Source organism: Lonchura striata, chromosome 2 (assembly GCF_050655825.1).
Source record: "Lonchura striata isolate lonStrDom1 chromosome 2, ASM5065582v1, whole genome shotgun sequence".
NCBI classification, from domain to species: domain Eukaryota; kingdom Metazoa; phylum Chordata; class Aves; order Passeriformes; family Estrildidae; genus Lonchura; species Lonchura striata.
This window is the reverse complement of record NC_140704.1, coordinates 10,359,309-10,377,534: the sequence shown is the minus strand read 5'-3', so window position 1 is coordinate 10,377,534 and position 18,226 is coordinate 10,359,309. Positions and strand designations below refer to the sequence as shown.

Sequence of the window (18,226 nt, the reverse complement as noted above, 5' to 3'; positions counted from 1 at the left end):
GTGTGATAAGTAGCTCAAGAAAACTGAAAGTCCAGATGGCCTCTACTTCTGGAAGTTTGTGAGAAGCCTCCAGGAGACCTTTCTTCTCCATGAGCACATGAGAAGAAATGTGTGTTTTGGGCAACAGGGATGAGAGAAAGTTGATCAATAATGTCACTGAAAGTTCCTTTTAATGATGGGAATGTTATTTATCACAGGTGCTTGTTTACTAGCGCCATTTGTTATGCTCTAATGCAATTTCAAGCGTGCTCACATCCTTCTTTGTTGACAATGTCACTTGAGAAATATGGCTCGTAAAACCTATTAATTGAAATTTATAGAGCCCATCAGGGCAAGGCTTGCATGAGCAGGACTGGCTGAGGCCCATCTAGTATTTCAAGCACAGCAGAGGAGAAATGTCACATCAAAGGACATTATCTGTTAAAAAACAGCTGTGTTGTGATGGAGTATTTGGGAAAAATGCAGAATTGTGAGCTAAATATTGGCTGTTTTATCCGTCCTGAAAAAAGCTGGAGTCTGCTCTCCATGGATGCATAATCTGAACTCAAATCAGCACCATGTCACCTTCCAGTTTTGCATTTTAAAATGCAGGAGAGTGCAAGAGTCCTTTTAGACAGGAAAAGCTCTGACACATTCCCCTGCCTTGGTTACTTGCATGTCTACACTCATTTACTCCAGCCACACTCTCCATAGGTATAATTGTATCCACTGATGCAGCAGGTGGTTTTATGCTGAAAGAAGCTGACAGGCATCTTGTGCTGATGCTGTGGAATTTTACAGCAATGAATCTGAGCAAACTGAGGTGTTACCAAGAGGCTGCATCCACATTTTGACCATGACTGATGAAGGTGTAATTTGTTTTAATTTTCATATGGTAAATTAGAATAGGAAGGATTCAATTATATGCACTCAAATGAAGGTGGTGAAGTCCTTGTGTCTTCCACAGATACTTGACAGTAAATCTATATCAGGTTGCTTCAAAATAGATAACATATAAAATTCAACAATTTTACTGATCAGTTCCAATTATTTGTATTTGTAAGGCAGTTTCCTTCCACTTTGTCTACATCATCTTTCAGTATTTTACAAGTTAGGTAAAAGCTCTTTACTTGGGTGGTAAGGCAATCTTTATAATTTTTTCTGAAAATTAAATACAGGCTCTTTTGGGTAAATATTTGGGTAAAAGTTTGGGTTACTTGCATTTCAGCAGTCCCATATATGTGGGTGGGTTCTGAATGAGAGAGATAAAAGATGTAATTACTAAGAAATCGCTGAAAAACAGGATCTTATTTGGCCTAACAGGGGAAGCAGGAAGGAAGAATTTTAAACCCTTGAAACAGAGGAGTATTTGCAATAGTAGTCCATTAAGCACAAGTAAATGTTTACACCTGCCTGATGGTGCCCTGATGCTCTGACCCGTGTTTGTAGGCCAACAGATGACAGCAACCAGCCGCCAGGAAGAGGAGTTCTGTCCATGCATGGTCTCACCTACGGAGTGATTCGAGTGGACTCTGAAGAAAAGCTGTCTGTCCTGACTGTCCAGGATGTTGGCTTAGTGATGCCAGGAGGTGAGGAACTTCCTTTGAAACTCATGATGATTCATCAATTTAACTGGCAGTAGAAAGTTGCAGGTGAACATGCTTTGTTGCCAGAGCACAAGCTTTGGGACTACAAGCTCCTTGAAAAATTTTCAGTCCAAAAGCATTAACCTTACAAAAATTCATGGTTTGGAAATCCCAAGATTTCTTGTCTGCGTTTACCTCAGTGTCTGTCTGTGCTTGCATTAGCAGCATGTATTAAATAACCTGCCACCACATCTGTTCCTAAGCTGTGAGGTGTTAGTAGACAAAATAAGGAAGTTAAAATACTGTGGCTATAAATATCTGTAAGTCTAACCAAGACTAAAGGTTTAAATAGGGAAATTTTTATAGCCTATGCTAAGGATCAATAAAATTGCTATCTGAAAACTTGCAGAATGTTTTTCCAAAGCATTCTTGCAGAATGTTTTTCCAGAGGTCTTCTGCTATCACACAGTTGCTAGATTGAGGAGGTATGACTGAAAAGTTCATGTATGTTGATAAATTCAAACTGAAACCAGTGCTTCTGAAGAGGAAGATAATGCTTTTCATAAGGCAGCTGTATTTTAAATAAGATGGTATGGATACTAGAAAAGGCTAATACTTTATTTTTTTGTAAGAGAATGCTTGTTATGGACCAAAGCAATAAAGCATAATGATGCCTCTTACAAAATTTCAGTTGAACAACTTAAAATAAAGGAAGATACGATTGTTGTTTAATAGTTGTCATACAAGGTATTATAATAGATGTGCCATCTTGCACTTCATATTATGTTCTGATAAATTTAATGAAAGTACACACCTCTGTTTATCCTCTGAGTGAAAGGTTGTTCAATATATTGTACCCTTGTACTTAAAAGATGTGTTGATTCCTTTCTACTTTCCCTTGATCATCATATCCTCTTTGCAATTACAAAATCTACCAATGCTGTACTCCAAGTCAAGAGATGATAGCTAAAGCAGCATTCCTGATTCTTGTTTAAATGGCTGACATAAAATAGTGCTTCTGTCTCAGACCAGTGCTTTCTAATCCCTCCTGTTTAGCTCCTGCTGTCTCTGCAGGCCTGTAAGACCAGACAGAGGGAGTCTGAGCTCTGATAGATTCTCAGTAAACAACCCTATTAGTCTGCTGGAATATCTTGATCTTTCATATGGTGTTACTTGCTACTTTCTGAGAGGTGGATTTCCTGGTTGCCTGCCTCCCTGGCTGTATAATAATTATCAAGGGCTCCATAAGGGCTCCATTTTATTTTGCACTGACTGAGGCAGATCTGGTTTTCAGTATGCAAAGCTGGGAACACAATCACATTTCACAGCAATATTACAGATGAACTGCAGTTTCAGAGAGCAAGACAAATAGGTATTGTTATCAATGTAAAGACTGAGTTTGCATAAAGATCCTTGCATTCTTTATATAAATACCATTCATAATAGAAAGCCACTTGATAATGTTAAACACCATAATGTTCAAGAAATTCATTATTAGATATTAGTCTACATGTAATGCATTTGTTTATGTCATCTCCACCATGATGTCTTTCCCACAGCACTTAATGTTATTCTGTGGTTCATTTTATAATATTTTTTAAATTCCTTTCTTCTCCCTCTAGCTATAATGTGTTCAGTGAAGCCAGATGGAATTCCTCAGCTCTGTAAAACAGATGAAATAGGAGAACTTTGTGTATGTGCTATTGCAACGGGTACATCATATTATGGACTCTCGGGCATGACCAAAAATACTTTTGAGGTAAGTTGACAAAAAGTGCTAAGTAAAATCCTTCCTTTTTAACTTTTTCTGTTTCAAGGTAGTATTTGACATGAAGTATTGATATTAACAGTATAAGAATAGCAATATTAATCAATGCTTGTGGCTTGGGACCTATATTCTAGCCAGATAATCTGCGCGGAAGCCCATTTCATTAAGTGCAGTAGTAGATCTTTATGTGAGTTTAGTTTTAGCTCTGAAGAGCTTTTACTTAAATATTCAAATAAGATACCAGGAAGTGAAAAAAAATCAAAAGGAAAGAAGTAAGAAAGACCAAGTTCAAAAGGTCATATTTTACAAGTCTGTGTGCAGAATTTGATTACTGCAAACAGAAAAAAAGCTGCTTGGTATCTCTTGAAAGCAGTTTTCAACATTTCCACAGCACTTCCAGCATTAAGGCTTGCATTTATACAGAATCCTGACAGATGTAGTCTTGAAGAGATGTATATGAAGAGCAGAGAAACCTTTTCCTGATTAGTCTCCACCTGCTCTTGTTTGAATTGCCTTAGGTGAAAGCCTTTTGGCTTTGTAGAATCTGTTTTCTGACTCCAGTGCTCACAGCTGTATCGATAGCTCTGTAGTACCTATCATTAACGTCTGCTGAAGACAGTGTAAGGCTGAAGAAATTAGAGAAAAAGTGAAAAAAGTATTTTTAAGCTACAATTCTTTCTCACTTAACGTTTAAAGCAGAAATTAACACTAATACATTTAGGTTTCTCTTAAAAAACTCTGTTATTACTACTTTTAATAGACTAATGTAACTAATATCTCCTGCAAAATGCAGAGCTGAATGTTGTAAACACTGCAGATTATATAATCAAAGGAGACAAGTAGATATGATTCTACATCCTGCTGTTGAAGTCAGGAATCCTACTATGCTATTGTGATCTGAAATTTGTTGATAACTGATTTTTATGCTGCAAATACAATTGGCAATACCCAGTGTGGGTGATAATCCTGGATTTTACATACTCAAGGGTAGAAAGGTACTTATGTTAATTTTGTAGTACTTGCTGTAATTGTGATATCATTCATAATTCATAACTTTCAGCAGGTTAACAGCATATTTAGACTGATTTAGACTTATTCCTAATGCTAAGCAAATAAACTGCCATTGAGTGAGCAGGACCACTCTATTTTAAAGTTAAGCATGATTTTAAGTGTTCTCTCAAAGTGGATCTCTATTCTGTTTCACTGCATAATTCATGTTGCAGGTATTAGAGTGTCAAAGAGTTTTGTGTTCCTGTAATGAATTATGGCCAAGAATGTATAAGCATTAAATCTGTTCAATAAGAGTCATCCATGGGCATCTGGCAGCAGAATTTGACCTTTCTTTTTAGATGAGCCTTCATGAACACTATGTAGGCATGGTCTTCTACTTGTCATTGTCTTTTTGCCTTTAGACTGTTTAAAGAAATGACTGCAGGAAAGTGTGGTTGTGTGAGAATGCAGCTCAGAGTGGCTCACATGCCAAAAAGATAACACTGTGCTAATTAGAGTAGAAAAAGCCATAGGAATCTGTCTGTGGAAGTGTAGGGCTGTATTTTCACTTCCTAGTGTGCTACAGAAGACATTATCACTAGTATTCTGAGAACTTAATTGACCTTAAATAAAAATATGGTCAGCTGAAAGAATCATTAATGTACTGTACCTTAAAATAGCTTCACTTCTAGCCTGGCTATTTCTTACATTGTTTTGGAAATGGGCATGAGGTACTGAAAAAAAACTCTACTGAAATGTTAATGAGTTAAGCTCTCATTTAACCTATACACAGCACCTTGGCTTGGCAGTCTGCTCAGCATGGGTTTTTTTAAATACTGATGTTGATTTGTATATTTTTAAGGTCATAAATTATTTACAGGCTCACACTTAGAGAAAATGTGAATGGTAAACAGAGTGGGATTGAATTTGCTGGAACTCAGGTACACACCAGTGTAGGAGCTTCCTGACACTCCCTTTATGGTCAGTGAAGGATAAAGAGCATCACCAGTGACCTATCTACTTTGTTTCAGAATAGCCATCTGAGAGAAAGTGCCTGAAATACTTTGCAGCCTGATCTCTGTGTACAGAACTGAAGACCCATGATTCTGTTTTGCAGGTGTTTCCTATGACCAGTTCTGGTGGCCCTATCACCGAATATCCTTTTATAAGAACTGGACTTCTAGGCTTTATAGGACCAGGTGGACTTGTCTTTGTTATTGGCAAAATGGATGGTTTGATGGTTGTCAGTGGAAGAAGACATAATGCTGATGACATTGTAGCAACAGCACTGGCCGTGGAACCCATGAAATTTGTCTACAGGGGGAGGTTTGATGCTTTTTTTTTTATATTATGTAGAAATCTTTATTTTGTTTAGATGAAGTATAAGTTATCAGATGCTTTTAGAAAGCAGTGCCTGATCTGCATTGTAATTTCCTTCCAGTTCTGTTTATATTGCCTGAACCAGAAGACAGCTGAGGGAAGCCCAAGGCAATCTTGAGGCAGAATTTGGATACTAAGGTCTTGAAACTGTGATTATTGAAATTTCCAGTTGAACAGCTGGTTAATTCTGAGGGTGTTGGCTTAACAGGAGCCTTTCTGTGTGCACTGAAATTTCCAAAATGCCTTAACACTTAAGTTTTTTAATGTGAAAGTGATTCTTTGTGTGACCTTCCTCACTTCCCAGTGCTGAAACTGAGCAGGAGACATCCAAAACTTCTGAAGAGCCTCATGCAATAGCACGTGCTCGCATCCATCACATGTCAGACCTCTCACAAAATGATGTTGCAATTACCATCTTCTAAGACGGGGCCAAGGAAGGTGCTTATGCTGGCTCTTATATAACATCTTAGCAACAACCTTGGTGTGACCCAAATGTAGTGCTTTTCTTCTTCCAAGAATGTCCACTTCTCAATCCTGCTTGCATATACATGACTGTAGAACAAAGCCTGCTGTTTTGACTCCAGAAGTTATCTAAAACTGTTCTTGTAGCTTTTTCCCCATAAATACATTAATAATTGACACAGCAGGAGTCTAACTAATAAATAAGGAAATCAGAGTTGTAGAACTAATGCAGAAGACGTTTTTTCCCTCTGTCCTGGCACTAAATGCTCTTCTCTCCTCCTATAGAATAGCAGTGTTTTCTGTGAGCGTGCTGCACGATGAAAGGATAGTTATTGTTGCTGAGCAAAGGCCAGACTCCACAGAAGAAGACAGTTTTCAGTGGATGAGCCGAGTTCTCCAGGTAATGCTCTATATGTACGTTTGGAAGCTGTTTTTTCTTCTTACTTTATATTCTTTTTGTTGATCTTTCAGACCCCTAAGGTAACTGACATTTGTCTTTGAGTAATTGTGAATCCACCTTCAGTTGCACTTGCTCTGAATGAGCACAAAATGAGATTCTTCTGGGTGACAGTTCCTATCTGGGCTGTACACATCCAGAGTGATCCTTTTCCTAATCAAAATGCTATAAGAAAACAGGAATGAATTGAAGTAAATAATATCAAAGAGAGAGTAGCATATGGTTTATAAGGATATAGTCATTCTTTACTTTGAAAGGGGAATTAATGAATGAATGAATTGATTATATACTCTTACTGTCAAAAGCTACCAGTCTCTGCTCACAGTTATAAGCATGGATACAGAGTTGGCCTCATCCAGATTTATTTTCTTTGACAGGTGAAAGAGAATTAAGTGTTTCTAGTGTACCATGTTGATAACTAAAATAAACTGAATAAAACTCAGCCTAAAAATCCTGATTTCCCTCCACTGAAATGAAGGAGAGTGATTGATTAGCTCAGTATCTACAGTGAGGTTATCTTCTCAGAAGGACACCTCTTCCAAAGAATCCCATTCCAACAGTTTGGAAATATCAATATAATAGTCGGGGTTTTTTTCAACTCCAATGTCCACACACAAAAATGTTAGATACTTTAGATAGGGTCATCTTCCATCTCTGTGGTTAATCCAATTCAGACTCAAAAGCAATAGATTTAATAGAGATGTAGTCAGATTATGTCTGTTGCTACCTTGTGAAGTGGTCTCAACTCTATCTACAGTTGGTCTTCTGTTACTTCCACTTCCCTTTCCTATCTTCCTTTCTGTCCTTCTGCAAGGACTCTTCTCAGTAAATATACTGCAGACATATTTTTTGCTTTACTTAAGAGCAAAGAAAAAGTTCCCACAAAATTCAGAGATGTTTTTATTCATCATTGCATTTTACTGGATAAGAAAGGCAATCTATCTACTGAAAAAACTGAAAAAATTAGCTTTCACCCATCTCAAAATGGGCTTATCTGCTCTCTTTATTCAAAAGACAGTTACATTTCATACAGTTAGAGGCATCTCATATTCACAGTAAATCTAAATTAATACCAAGAAAAGATAGAAGCTCTAGCTTGCCAGCACACAGAAAGCCTTGAAACACCTAGTAGCATTTGGGCAACTACTGTAGCAGAAGAGGCTTTGGGTTGCCCACACTTTTGTCAAGTAGCAGACTCCTAAAGGGATTGAAAATCTGGACTTAACACTTGTCGTGTTTTGTCAGCAAAGCATCTTTGTGACTTTACAGACCTAATGTCTTACACAATCATAGCCAGTAGAGTTCTGCACTGAAAACTGCAGGAATCCTGTGTCCCAATACTCCTGCCAAGAGTCAGCCCTGTTATTCTGAGTCTGATCAAGTCCCAGCAGTGTCTAAGAATAGTAGACCATGTATCAAAATACACACATGTGTGGCTGCTTTCATCACCCACGTGTGAAGCCTGCAGCTCTGGCATGCACCACTATGTGAACAAGAAGTTTCTGTTTTCACCACAGCTGAGCAGAGAGGAAGGACAGAAGCCGGGAACATGTGGGATGTTTTGTGCCTCTTCCCAATCAGAGTTTTAATGACAGATGTCAGGAAGTGGTAACCAGCTGTATCTGAATCATCCACTAGTGAGGCACAACATAACAATATTACAGCCTGTGTCATGACTCTCAGTGAAGTCCATGGTAACAAACTCTATCAAATTGCTACTTGATTTTAACGCTATTTGTGAGTTGTCTGACACTCTGTGAGTGCTGCCCTGTGCCAGCCCTGCACTGCTGTGCCTTGCTGTCTCTTCCCTGCAGTTGAGCTGTCTCAATTTGCAGAACCAGTTTTTCCAGTGGTTTGCACATATTCTGACTCTCCTGCCCCATTCTGCCCCTTGGCAGGGAGATGAAGGATGGTAGAGCTGCTGTACCTGTGGGACTATGCTGGGCTGCATCTGTGGGTTTCAGCAGAGGGATGGTTGGGAGGGAGTGGTCAGGCTGGGGATGGAGTTTCTTGAGAGTAGAAGGGTGAAGATCCCAGACCACCCAGCAGTTCAGTCAGATGGATCCTAGATACTCATCTGCTGCAGACTGATCTGACCCTTCAGGCAGGTCCCTGTGTGGCAGACTGGGTGTTGGTTTTACCAGTGCCAGGACTTGACAGGACTAGGTAAAGCCAGGAGATCTCCTGCAGCACTGGAGAGTGTTTACCCAGAGAATTGTGTCAGAACAAGATGTTTTCTCAGCTCAAAGAGCACAGCAGTCTGAACTCTCTTCAAGCTTATCTTTTGGGTTTATCTTGTCCATTTTCACAATGAAAGAGATGGACAGAAATTTCAGATACTGTTTGATTCTGGCTGGGCGGAGTAGTTTCAAAAACCAAGCCATCCAATCAACAGGATGCATAAATACCAGCAGTATTAAAGTTGACTGGTACTCTTCATCCTCAGAATTTTAAGGCTCAGTTCACCAGTTGTCATCCTTGTGATAGAGTCATTCCCTGCTTCAGAAATGTGCCCAACTCAACAGTGTGAAAGGTGACAGATTTGAATGACCCATGATATTTATGTGGCATTGTGTAGCAGATGTATCTCTCAGAGACAGTTCATAAATTACTGGTGAATAATTACATACACTCCTCATCCTACCACAACTGGGTATTGCTTTCCATTCACCACCTGTAAGAGCCACAGAGTTTTATCTTTGAGTAAAAATGGTTACTTGGCTTGTGATGGTTTTCCTTCAGGCTGATGTCAGGTGAGGATCCCATGATTTATCACTGCTTCTCAGAACCTACAAATAACATTATGATTAGTAGGTATTGGTGGTTTCTGCCAGAAACTTGAGATGTTGTGTGTTGGCTGCCATAAACATTTCACTGTTGCTGATCTTTTGGGTGTCTGTAGACCAGCAGCAAAGGCTTCCAATTCTGCTGTGACAACTATTACTGCTAAAATTCCAATGCTTTTAAATGAGTCACCATTTTATTATTCTTCCTTCTGAGATTTTGCAGTCAAATAAATAAGAAATGGAGTAAACAGAAGCCAAAAGAGAAGCATTGCTTAGTCTGTGGGAGTAACCAGTAATTTATTGGTCTACACTTTAGTACATGCATAACTGTAAGTGATTATTTAATTCTCAGAGTATAGATTGTATCTTCAAGGCAGCACACATATCAATTCACTTTTCTCACAGTTTAAAATTAAAAAGCAAGACAAATAAATTACATTTTCGAACATTTATCTACTCATTAGAGATGCTATTTGCAATTTGTTTCTCAGTTTGCGTGAATGCCTGAAGTTGGTGTTCTAACACGCTGCAATTTTTGTTACCATTATAAAGAAAATAAATCCTTTAAATCTGTGGGGAATTAAAATCTATGTGCATGGATATTCACGTTTAGCTCAATAAATTGTATAGATACTGTATGCTATAATTTTCTTGAAAATGATGTAGTTTCATTCACTTTAATATCAGGCAGTGAACATGGTTGCTATATGATTCAAATATGCTTATTTTTTGGGGTTTTGTCCAACCAATTTTTTTTTTCAAGTGGATCATTTCATATTTCCCTTATATATTTTCCATTCCTTCCTGAAAATCTTTTGCACTGTGATCAGCAAATTAAACAGTTATTACCTTATAAAAAAATTAAAATATTCCCAAGCTGCATACATCATTAGTTGTAGGGGTTATTTGAAATTTTGCCCTGCTCAGAAAGATGGACTGGATATTAAATTGATAGTAATGCCTTGAACTTCAGCTATGAGAATTGCACAGATTAAAAGCAATTTCATGTGATCTGACAGCTCATCTTTGTAAAAAAATTCTGGGATATCTGCTACTAATGTGTGCTTAAGAGGGATAACAAGGTAACGTTTCCTACTAGATTTGTGTGCATTTATCAACAGGTTTTTGGTTGCTTTTTTATCTGCTGGAATGAGTGTAACAACATTTCTGTCCACCTGTTCCCAGTGAAAAGAATCTCCTTATCACTGACATAGCTGAAGTGTCTTTCCATCTCCAGTTAATTATTAGGGCTGTTTTATGCAGTAATTCAGAACAACATGTGCTTATTAGAGTGATGGAAATTAGCCTTTCATTAAAATCGACTTCCTGTGTGGTTTTTTTAGGCAATTGACAGCATTCATCAAGTGGGAGTCTACTGCCTAGCACTTGTCCCAGCAAACACACTTCCCAAGACACCGCTGGGAGGGATTCACCTGTCAGAAACCAAACAGCTCTTCCTGGAAGGATCTCTGCATCCTTGTAATGTGCTGATGTGTCCCCACACCTGTGTAACAAACCTGCCTAAACCAAGGCAAAAGCAACCAGGTAAGAGGAGTGAAGGCCAAGGAGCTGTGACTTCGTGCTGCGTGCTTATGGTACTGTAAGGGAGCAAAATCAAGTAATTGCTGATACAGGTGAGAATCAGCTTCATCAGCTTTCCTCTTCAATATTCTTTATGTGTCAAGGACATCATTGGTGTGCCAGGAGCTAGAAGCACCTTCACAGAGTGAAGGAAAAATGCTAATTCAATAAACATGACATTTTTATTACTCTACAAGGTGTTGCTGAGACCACACCTGGAGTTCTTCATAAATCCCTCTTCACTTGTGTTTAAAGAGGATGGAGAGCAAGCCAGAGAAAGATAAAATATAGGCTTATTTTGAAGGCTGAGTTTATAAACTAGAAACAGAGAGGAAGAGGACTATTGACACTAAATAACAGTGTTGGAAGAGCAAATACTTCAAAATGGATAATGAATAAATTAAGCCAAAGAATGAGTGTTTTAATCCCCTACCTCTGTTGGGAGATTCTGTATTACTCTTCCAGCAGGTATACTAGAGAAAAAACCCTAACTAGTTTTAAGATGGTTCTTCAGAAGTTTTGCCTCTTTATGGAGAATGTTGGATGAAATGGTACAGCAAGCAACTATCTCAAGAGACCAAGAAAGCCCTTGTAGCCTGCTGTAATCCAGTCACTGGTTATTTTTGCCCAATGTACAAGTAAATTTTAACAAGTTTTTGCCTTTGAATCCAGTTGCAGGTTTTAGTACTCAGATTAATTTCAAGGAGTTCTGGATGTGTAGCCTCAGGTTTAAAACTTGGGTTCAGCTACATTAGACTAACTGTTGGTTATTTTCCACTTTGAAAAACACCTTGGAATTAGAAGTGGGTTTGCTCTCTGGATCTTAGGTATGGAGACTATTCCTCATGAATTCAGTGCAAGTTTGCCTAAACCATCATCTTTTTATAAAACCTTTGGACAAATGTTTCAGAATCAAAAGCATAATCTGGGTTTGTGGATACTGGGAGTATCAGAGATTAACAGTGACTTGCACTAACTTAATGAAAGCAATTGTGCCTTTTACTGCAGTGATCATATTGGTATTTCCTTTTTGCTGCTCTACAAAATAATTGCTGAATTAGAATCAATGGATATGTTATGTATGCATTAAATATTACTATGGTAATAAGAATATTTAATGCCATGAGCATAGTATCACATTCTCCCATTTTGTGTTGTTGTGACATACCCAGAGGGTATTGCTTTTTTTATAATTTTAAAGCAGAGTAGCTGTAGGTGCTTTAGATTGTACATTATCTGGTTACTTACACCAGAAACAATCACTTGGACATCATAGACTAGAAATAGAGCCTGGTATAAATTGCAGCTGATCATTAATCCATGCTGGAGAAGTAGAAAACAAATGCCAGCATGAGCTTAAATGGTATCTGTGAGACAGGTATTGTCCCCTAATGGCAGCAACAAAAGGTCAGTGAAATCCACTTAATGGAAGAGTGTCAGCCACAGCACCTTATTTTCTTCTGGAGTTACTTCACTCTCAATCTTATTCTAGAGGGCTTGCATGTGTTTTATCATATGCACCATCTGCCTTCCTAATCCCTGCCACTTTGTGACTGTAGCATTACAGAAGTCCTAATGCAGATGCAACTTAGCCCAGGTAACAGAAGAGGGAAATAGGAATGTTGTCACTCTGGACTGAGGCACTTGAATGGATATGCCTACAGTAGGAGCTAAATTTTCCAGATTCATCCTATGAAGGCAGACAAGATATGTCTCTGTCCATACTAAATCAGAGCTGCTTTGAGAGGATTAATCCAGTCCAATGTATCTTCCAATCACTTCTAGTTCCTAACAAAAGTTTATGTCAACAGAGATGTGCTCAAATTTTAGTTTTGTGGAGGGCAGTGAGGAAAACATAATGTAAAGCAAAAGAAATCACATTAATTTTCATCCACAAGCAAAGGATTTTTATTGCACTTGGTGTATTTCTGCTTTATTCTAGAAATTGGCCCTGCCTCTGTGATGGTGGGGAACTTGGTCTCTGGAAAAAGAATTGCACAGGCCAGTGGTAGAGATTTGGGGCAAATAGAAGATAATGACCAGGCCAGAAAGGTAAGCTAAATTTTTTCTGTTACAGCCTGTGTTTAACATCATATTCATCATAAAATCATTTAACTTCATCCATAGATATAGTTATCATCATATAGTTGACATTAGGACACTTAACAGTTCAGAGATATGATGGATGATGATGATTATTGTTATTATAATTATTACCACCAAATTTTTTGATGGCTTCTTTTTAATTAATGCATATATTTAATATGCCTTCTTTACAGATAAATATTAAACAGACATGATGAGAAGTCACTGCATTTCATTTTTATAGATTTTTTGAAATAGGTTTACATGGGCTAGCGGAAAAAATGTGGTGGAAAGTGTTCATGGGGCTTCTACCAGAAATAACCCTCTATTACATAATTTTTACCAGCTCAAGTGGAATCCAGGGAATTTTGTTTACACATAAGGTCCTGACCTTATTTGTTGTTCTTTTAACCATGGAAAATTAAGTTGAAATTCAACTCTTTTGGGGGCTTATGTGAGTAATTAAATTAGTAAGTTCTAAGCTGTATAAGTTCTTATGTATTTAAAGTAAGAAAAAGGGAGGAAGCTAAAGAATTAAATAGTGCTTAAATTCAGAGGGATCAGTAAGAACTTTTATTGCTTTGGAAGTATATGCAGTAATATATCATAATCCCAGCAGGGGCTTTACTTCCAAAGAGGTGGCTGCCACCATGCAAAAACACCTTCTTATAAATGCGTGACAAGAGAATTAGTTCCTGTTTAGTGCTTCTGGGTATTGTGACCTGGGTTTTGAAGCCAAGAAGTCATTCAGTGTTGTGACTGTCACTCTGCTTTATTGCAGTTCCTGTTCCTGTCAGAAGTGTTGCAGTGGAGAGCTCAGACCACCCCTGACCATGTGCTCTACACCCTGCTCAACTGCAGGGTAAGAATCTCAGGCCATGGCTCCAACAGGCTTGGAAAAGGCACACTGGGATTTCAGCAGCATCTGCTTGTGCTGTGGCTGGATTTGACCTTTCTCTTCCCATTTCCACTAATACTCAGCTGTTTTATTTAATATTCATGGAGGAAAGAGAATCATTCAAGGAAAAGAGAATCATCATTGTCAATTGTCAAGTTATAGGTTTCTTTTCTATCAGACAGCGTGCCTGACACGTTTCTCATTCCTTTTCCCACCACATACATGTTGTGTGTGAGCTGACACTGCAAATCTGTTTCAATACTGTTGAATCTGTTTCAGATCTGTCCCTGTGTTGAATAACAGTGTTTAATAGCGCTCACCATCCTGATTCCCAGTTTGAAAAGCACAGGCTTGGCAAAACCAAAGCATTTTCCCTAAATATAACAATGGCTGTTTGTGAGATTGGATCATCTGGGGAAAGTGTGAGAATGAGAAAAGGTGAAGAGAAGAAAATGTATGTCCAGAATACAATCAAGTCTGTAGGGGATCACTAATAAATCTCTGCATAACCTACATAAGATGCCAGCCTGGCACAGCATTTCATTGCTTAATAAAAATGAGTTAATTAATGTGACAGGTACAGAACATGGCTTTGCTAAGGGTAAAACTTCCTTGCTTTCTGTAGTGTAACTTCTTTACTTCCTGGATGATTACAGATTACAAATGACAAACCAATAATTCTCAAGACCACAGAGAGAATTAAGGTCTGATTTCAAACCATTCCATCACAGTACACCTACACATATCTGTCAGATCTGGGAAACATACTTAGTGTGTGAGGGTCTTCAGGAGAGGGGAGGCCTGGAAGAGTTCTGTTCCCCTGAAGTAGTAGCTGATGTTGTCTTATCCTATGTGGTCTTTAGGCAACTTGAATATGTTCTTAAAACTCCAGTAATTTGTGGACTTCTGTGAAATCACCACTTACAGTACTTACAGAATGTCCTTCTCCATTTAACAGTGCTGGTACAAAGTTCAGTTTGAAGATACCAGTAAGTAATTTAATAAGTTTTTTTTTTAATTCAGATTAATAGCTCATATTTGTGAATATGTGAAACCTGACAGGTAAATAGTGAAGTGTTTATGGCAAAGTAGAAATATTGAGAGGCAGTGCTGTTTATAAGTTCAGTATTACACCATTAAAGTACTGCATTGCTGTGTCCTGTAAGTTAGAAGCAAAGATGCTGTGAGAAAGAGTTGATGTGTGCTATCCCATCTCTTCCACACAAGACTGTTGCTTTTGAGTTTTAAATAAAGCCAAACTTCCCATGCTGCCAGAAGGGTTCAAACAGGGAAGGGAAGGACACAATGTGCAAAACAAGGATTAACAAAACAAATTCCTGTTCCATAGAAGTGAAGAGTAGTTGGATTTTAAAATACAGTTTCTCGTTACTCTCAGTGAAGAGTATCTCATCATATGAAATTTGATTGAGACATAATGCTTTTTGGAGAGAATAAATATTTTATGGAAAACTATGACAGATTTGGTGGGGTTTGCCCTAGGCAAATTTTATTGCCCATCTTGAATTTTAGTTTTGATTTGTAACTTTTCCTATTTTGTCTTCCTTGGACATTGTCTGTACACTTTGTTCTAAAACATTCAGGCATCCTGCAGTGGATGACTAATGAAAGTCCACTGAGATTAGTGTTTTCCTGTAAACCAAGATTTGAGAATTTGAAATATTTCAAAATCAGTGCAGTACATTGTTTTTAATGTGCGTCATGAAGGATTGCAACACCTTTACATTTCAGGATAGCTCATTAAAGGCCCAAAGGGAGTAGTTGCCTGATGCTTGCAAGTGATTCTTGTCCAACAACAGGATTCTCCTTCCCTACAGTTCATATAAACAGTGACTTCCCACTGGTTCACAGGCAGCAAGTGCCAGAAGTCTTAAATGTAAACAAGCTTTGCACAAACTCACTTGATTTACAGCAATTCCCTATCTGCTGGTAGGACCTATGCTTCTGATGTGTGTGGGAATATAAAGAATCCTTCTTCTCATAATTATGAAAACAGGCAATTTCTTGAAAGAAGAAATGGAGAATTTACATTATGTGAATGGTACATTCTCCTGACAGGTCTGCAGTGGCAGGGCAGCCAGACCTCATGTTGCTTTGGCATACTCAGGGCTGGACAGATGGAAGTCATCTCTGATCCAGCATCCACAGAGTTGCATATGTCTTTAGAGGAAGCCTTCTTAGTGAAATGGTCTCCACATTGATCAGAAGACTGATTAAAACTGTCTGAAGTGCAATTCAATAATTTGGGTTGCTGAGGATGATGAAGAGGAATGCTGAGCCCTGGCTTTGTCCGTTTTATTTCCAGTTGGGCTGTGCTCTTGGTGGCCAGTTTGTAATGAAGTCTGTGAATGCCAGGTGATCCTGGTAATGTGGCAATGCTTGTAGTGCTTGCCCTTTGGCAAAATGCTCCCTTCTCCCTGAAGCCTGGTCAATAAACGCTGCAGCGGTGTGTGTGGGGTGGTGGTGGATAGAAACCAGCACAAGAACAAACACTTATTGTTCTTTGCCTTGTTAAAATAGAGTGTAAAGAACAGTAGACCTTCTTGCTTTCTCCCTTAAGGAGGAGAGTGATGTAATACTTTTTTATTGTATTACATTGCATTTTTGATGCACTGTTCTATTTTAGTGTGTGTTTATGTGTGCTTCTTTAGTATATATGTATTTACATATTCTTACCTTTTCCTCCCCAATTTTTTCAGAAATATTTTATTTTTAACTGAGCTTAGTGCTTGTGATAAATGCCAGGTGTGTCACAGTTGTACTGGAGACTGAACTCCTCTTTTTCCACAGAACAAGAACACAAGCCAAGATGCAGCCCTTCCCATACTGCCCTGTCCCTTTCTCCCAGCCCAGACCTGGCCTGACCAGCTCTAGGTGCAGCCAGTCTGTCCTGTGCATTTGCTTTTAGTCTTTTGAGGTGTCTGCCTGCAGTGGTAGTGAATTTTGTGATACAGATGCATATATTTCTCTAAATGGGTACTTGTGTGTGTGCATACAAGCACACATGTATATATATCTAGGAAGTGCAAGAACTGTAACACTCATTCAGTTTAAAACACTGTGACTGTTAGATAATTTTGGGTTTGCACTATTTGAAATGCTTCAAAAATGCCAAGTTCATGCTGACCAGAGTTATTTAAATTTAACAAATACCTTTCTTCTCTCTTTCATTTATATGCAATATAAGTGCTTATCTTTTGTTCCAGACTAATTCTTTTTTCCATCACAATGTATTGTTTTCTCCTGTGTCTTTTGTCTTTAAAGTATTTCTGCTGGGCCACTTGGCTTCACTCCAGCATGCAGACAACAAAATGCAATTTTCAGAATTGCTCTCCACAGATGCTCCAGTTTGCTATAGAGACCATAGAGGCACTTCCCTGGCTGCAGCAGGAATGCTGCCTGTGTAGCAAGGGAAGTACAGGATATTGGCACACTGCTGTACTGCCTTGGTGGGGGCAGAAACACTAGTTGGAAGGCTCAGAGAAAGGAACAGAGAATGTTCCTCTACTTTAGAAACATTTTCTCCTTCCAATTACAGTTTGGCCTAAGGCTGAATGTTTCCATATTTTAAGTTCATTGAATGGCATATTGTGGCCGCCCCTTATCCCACAACTTCTAAGGTGAAGAGGAAAATAGAGTTTCAGCCCATCACGTTCTCTCCTGTGACATTTATCTTTCTTCCCATGCAGGGAACAATAGCCAACTCACTGACATGTGTCCAGCTGCATAAACGAGCTGAGAAGATAGCTGTCATGCTGATGGAGAGGGGACATTTGCAGGATGGAGACCACGTGGCTTTGGTTTACCCACCAGGTAAAGAATTGCTGTAGCAGCACCTTGGGGCTGGTGGAAGTTCATGAAGATCCTTCTGAGCAGTGCTGCAGCAGGGGTGTTACCGTGTGCACCGTGTGAATTGTCAAACACAAGGTGTTTGCCTTATGCACATTGCTTTTAGTCAAATGTAGTTAAAAAAATCTCTCTTCGTCCATACACACAGTTTTATTTCTTTGCTTTCAGATTAAGACTAACCTATGTTTTTGAAACCTGTCTCTTATGAGCAGACAAATTTAATTACTGCTATTACTATTTTTTTAATTTGCTGGATACAGACAATTTTACGAGCATGGAATTCCATCTGCCAAGTGTTTTTAGGTTCTCCTGTTCAGTTCCTTCTTGGAGGTGCTGCATTTCATGAGGGTAAAGCAACAATAACCATGAAGTAATACATGAGGATTT

General features: G+C 38.6%; 1 protein-coding gene across 10 annotated transcripts in view; it reads left to right on the top strand.

The window, feature by feature from the left end:
* The window catches only part of DIP2C (DIP2 acetate--CoA ligase C (putative)), a 307,261-nt gene that overhangs the window by 235,284 nt on the left and 53,751 nt on the right, over positions 1–18,226 (top strand). For all 10 annotated transcript variants that reach the window (XM_021528802.4, XM_021528799.4, XM_085572960.1 and 7 more), the window contains 8 exons: positions 1,429–1,568; positions 3,188–3,324; positions 5,441–5,649; positions 6,451–6,565; positions 10,752–10,953; positions 12,932–13,041; positions 13,856–13,936; positions 17,680–17,803. In XM_021528802.4, coding sequence (XP_021384477.1) covers positions 1,429–1,568; positions 3,188–3,324; positions 5,441–5,649; positions 6,451–6,565; positions 10,752–10,953; positions 12,932–13,041; positions 13,856–13,936; positions 17,680–17,803 — 1,118 coding nt within the window. The remainder of the gene's footprint in view (positions 1–1,428; positions 1,569–3,187; positions 3,325–5,440; positions 5,650–6,450; positions 6,566–10,751; positions 10,954–12,931; positions 13,042–13,855; positions 13,937–17,679; positions 17,804–18,226) is intronic.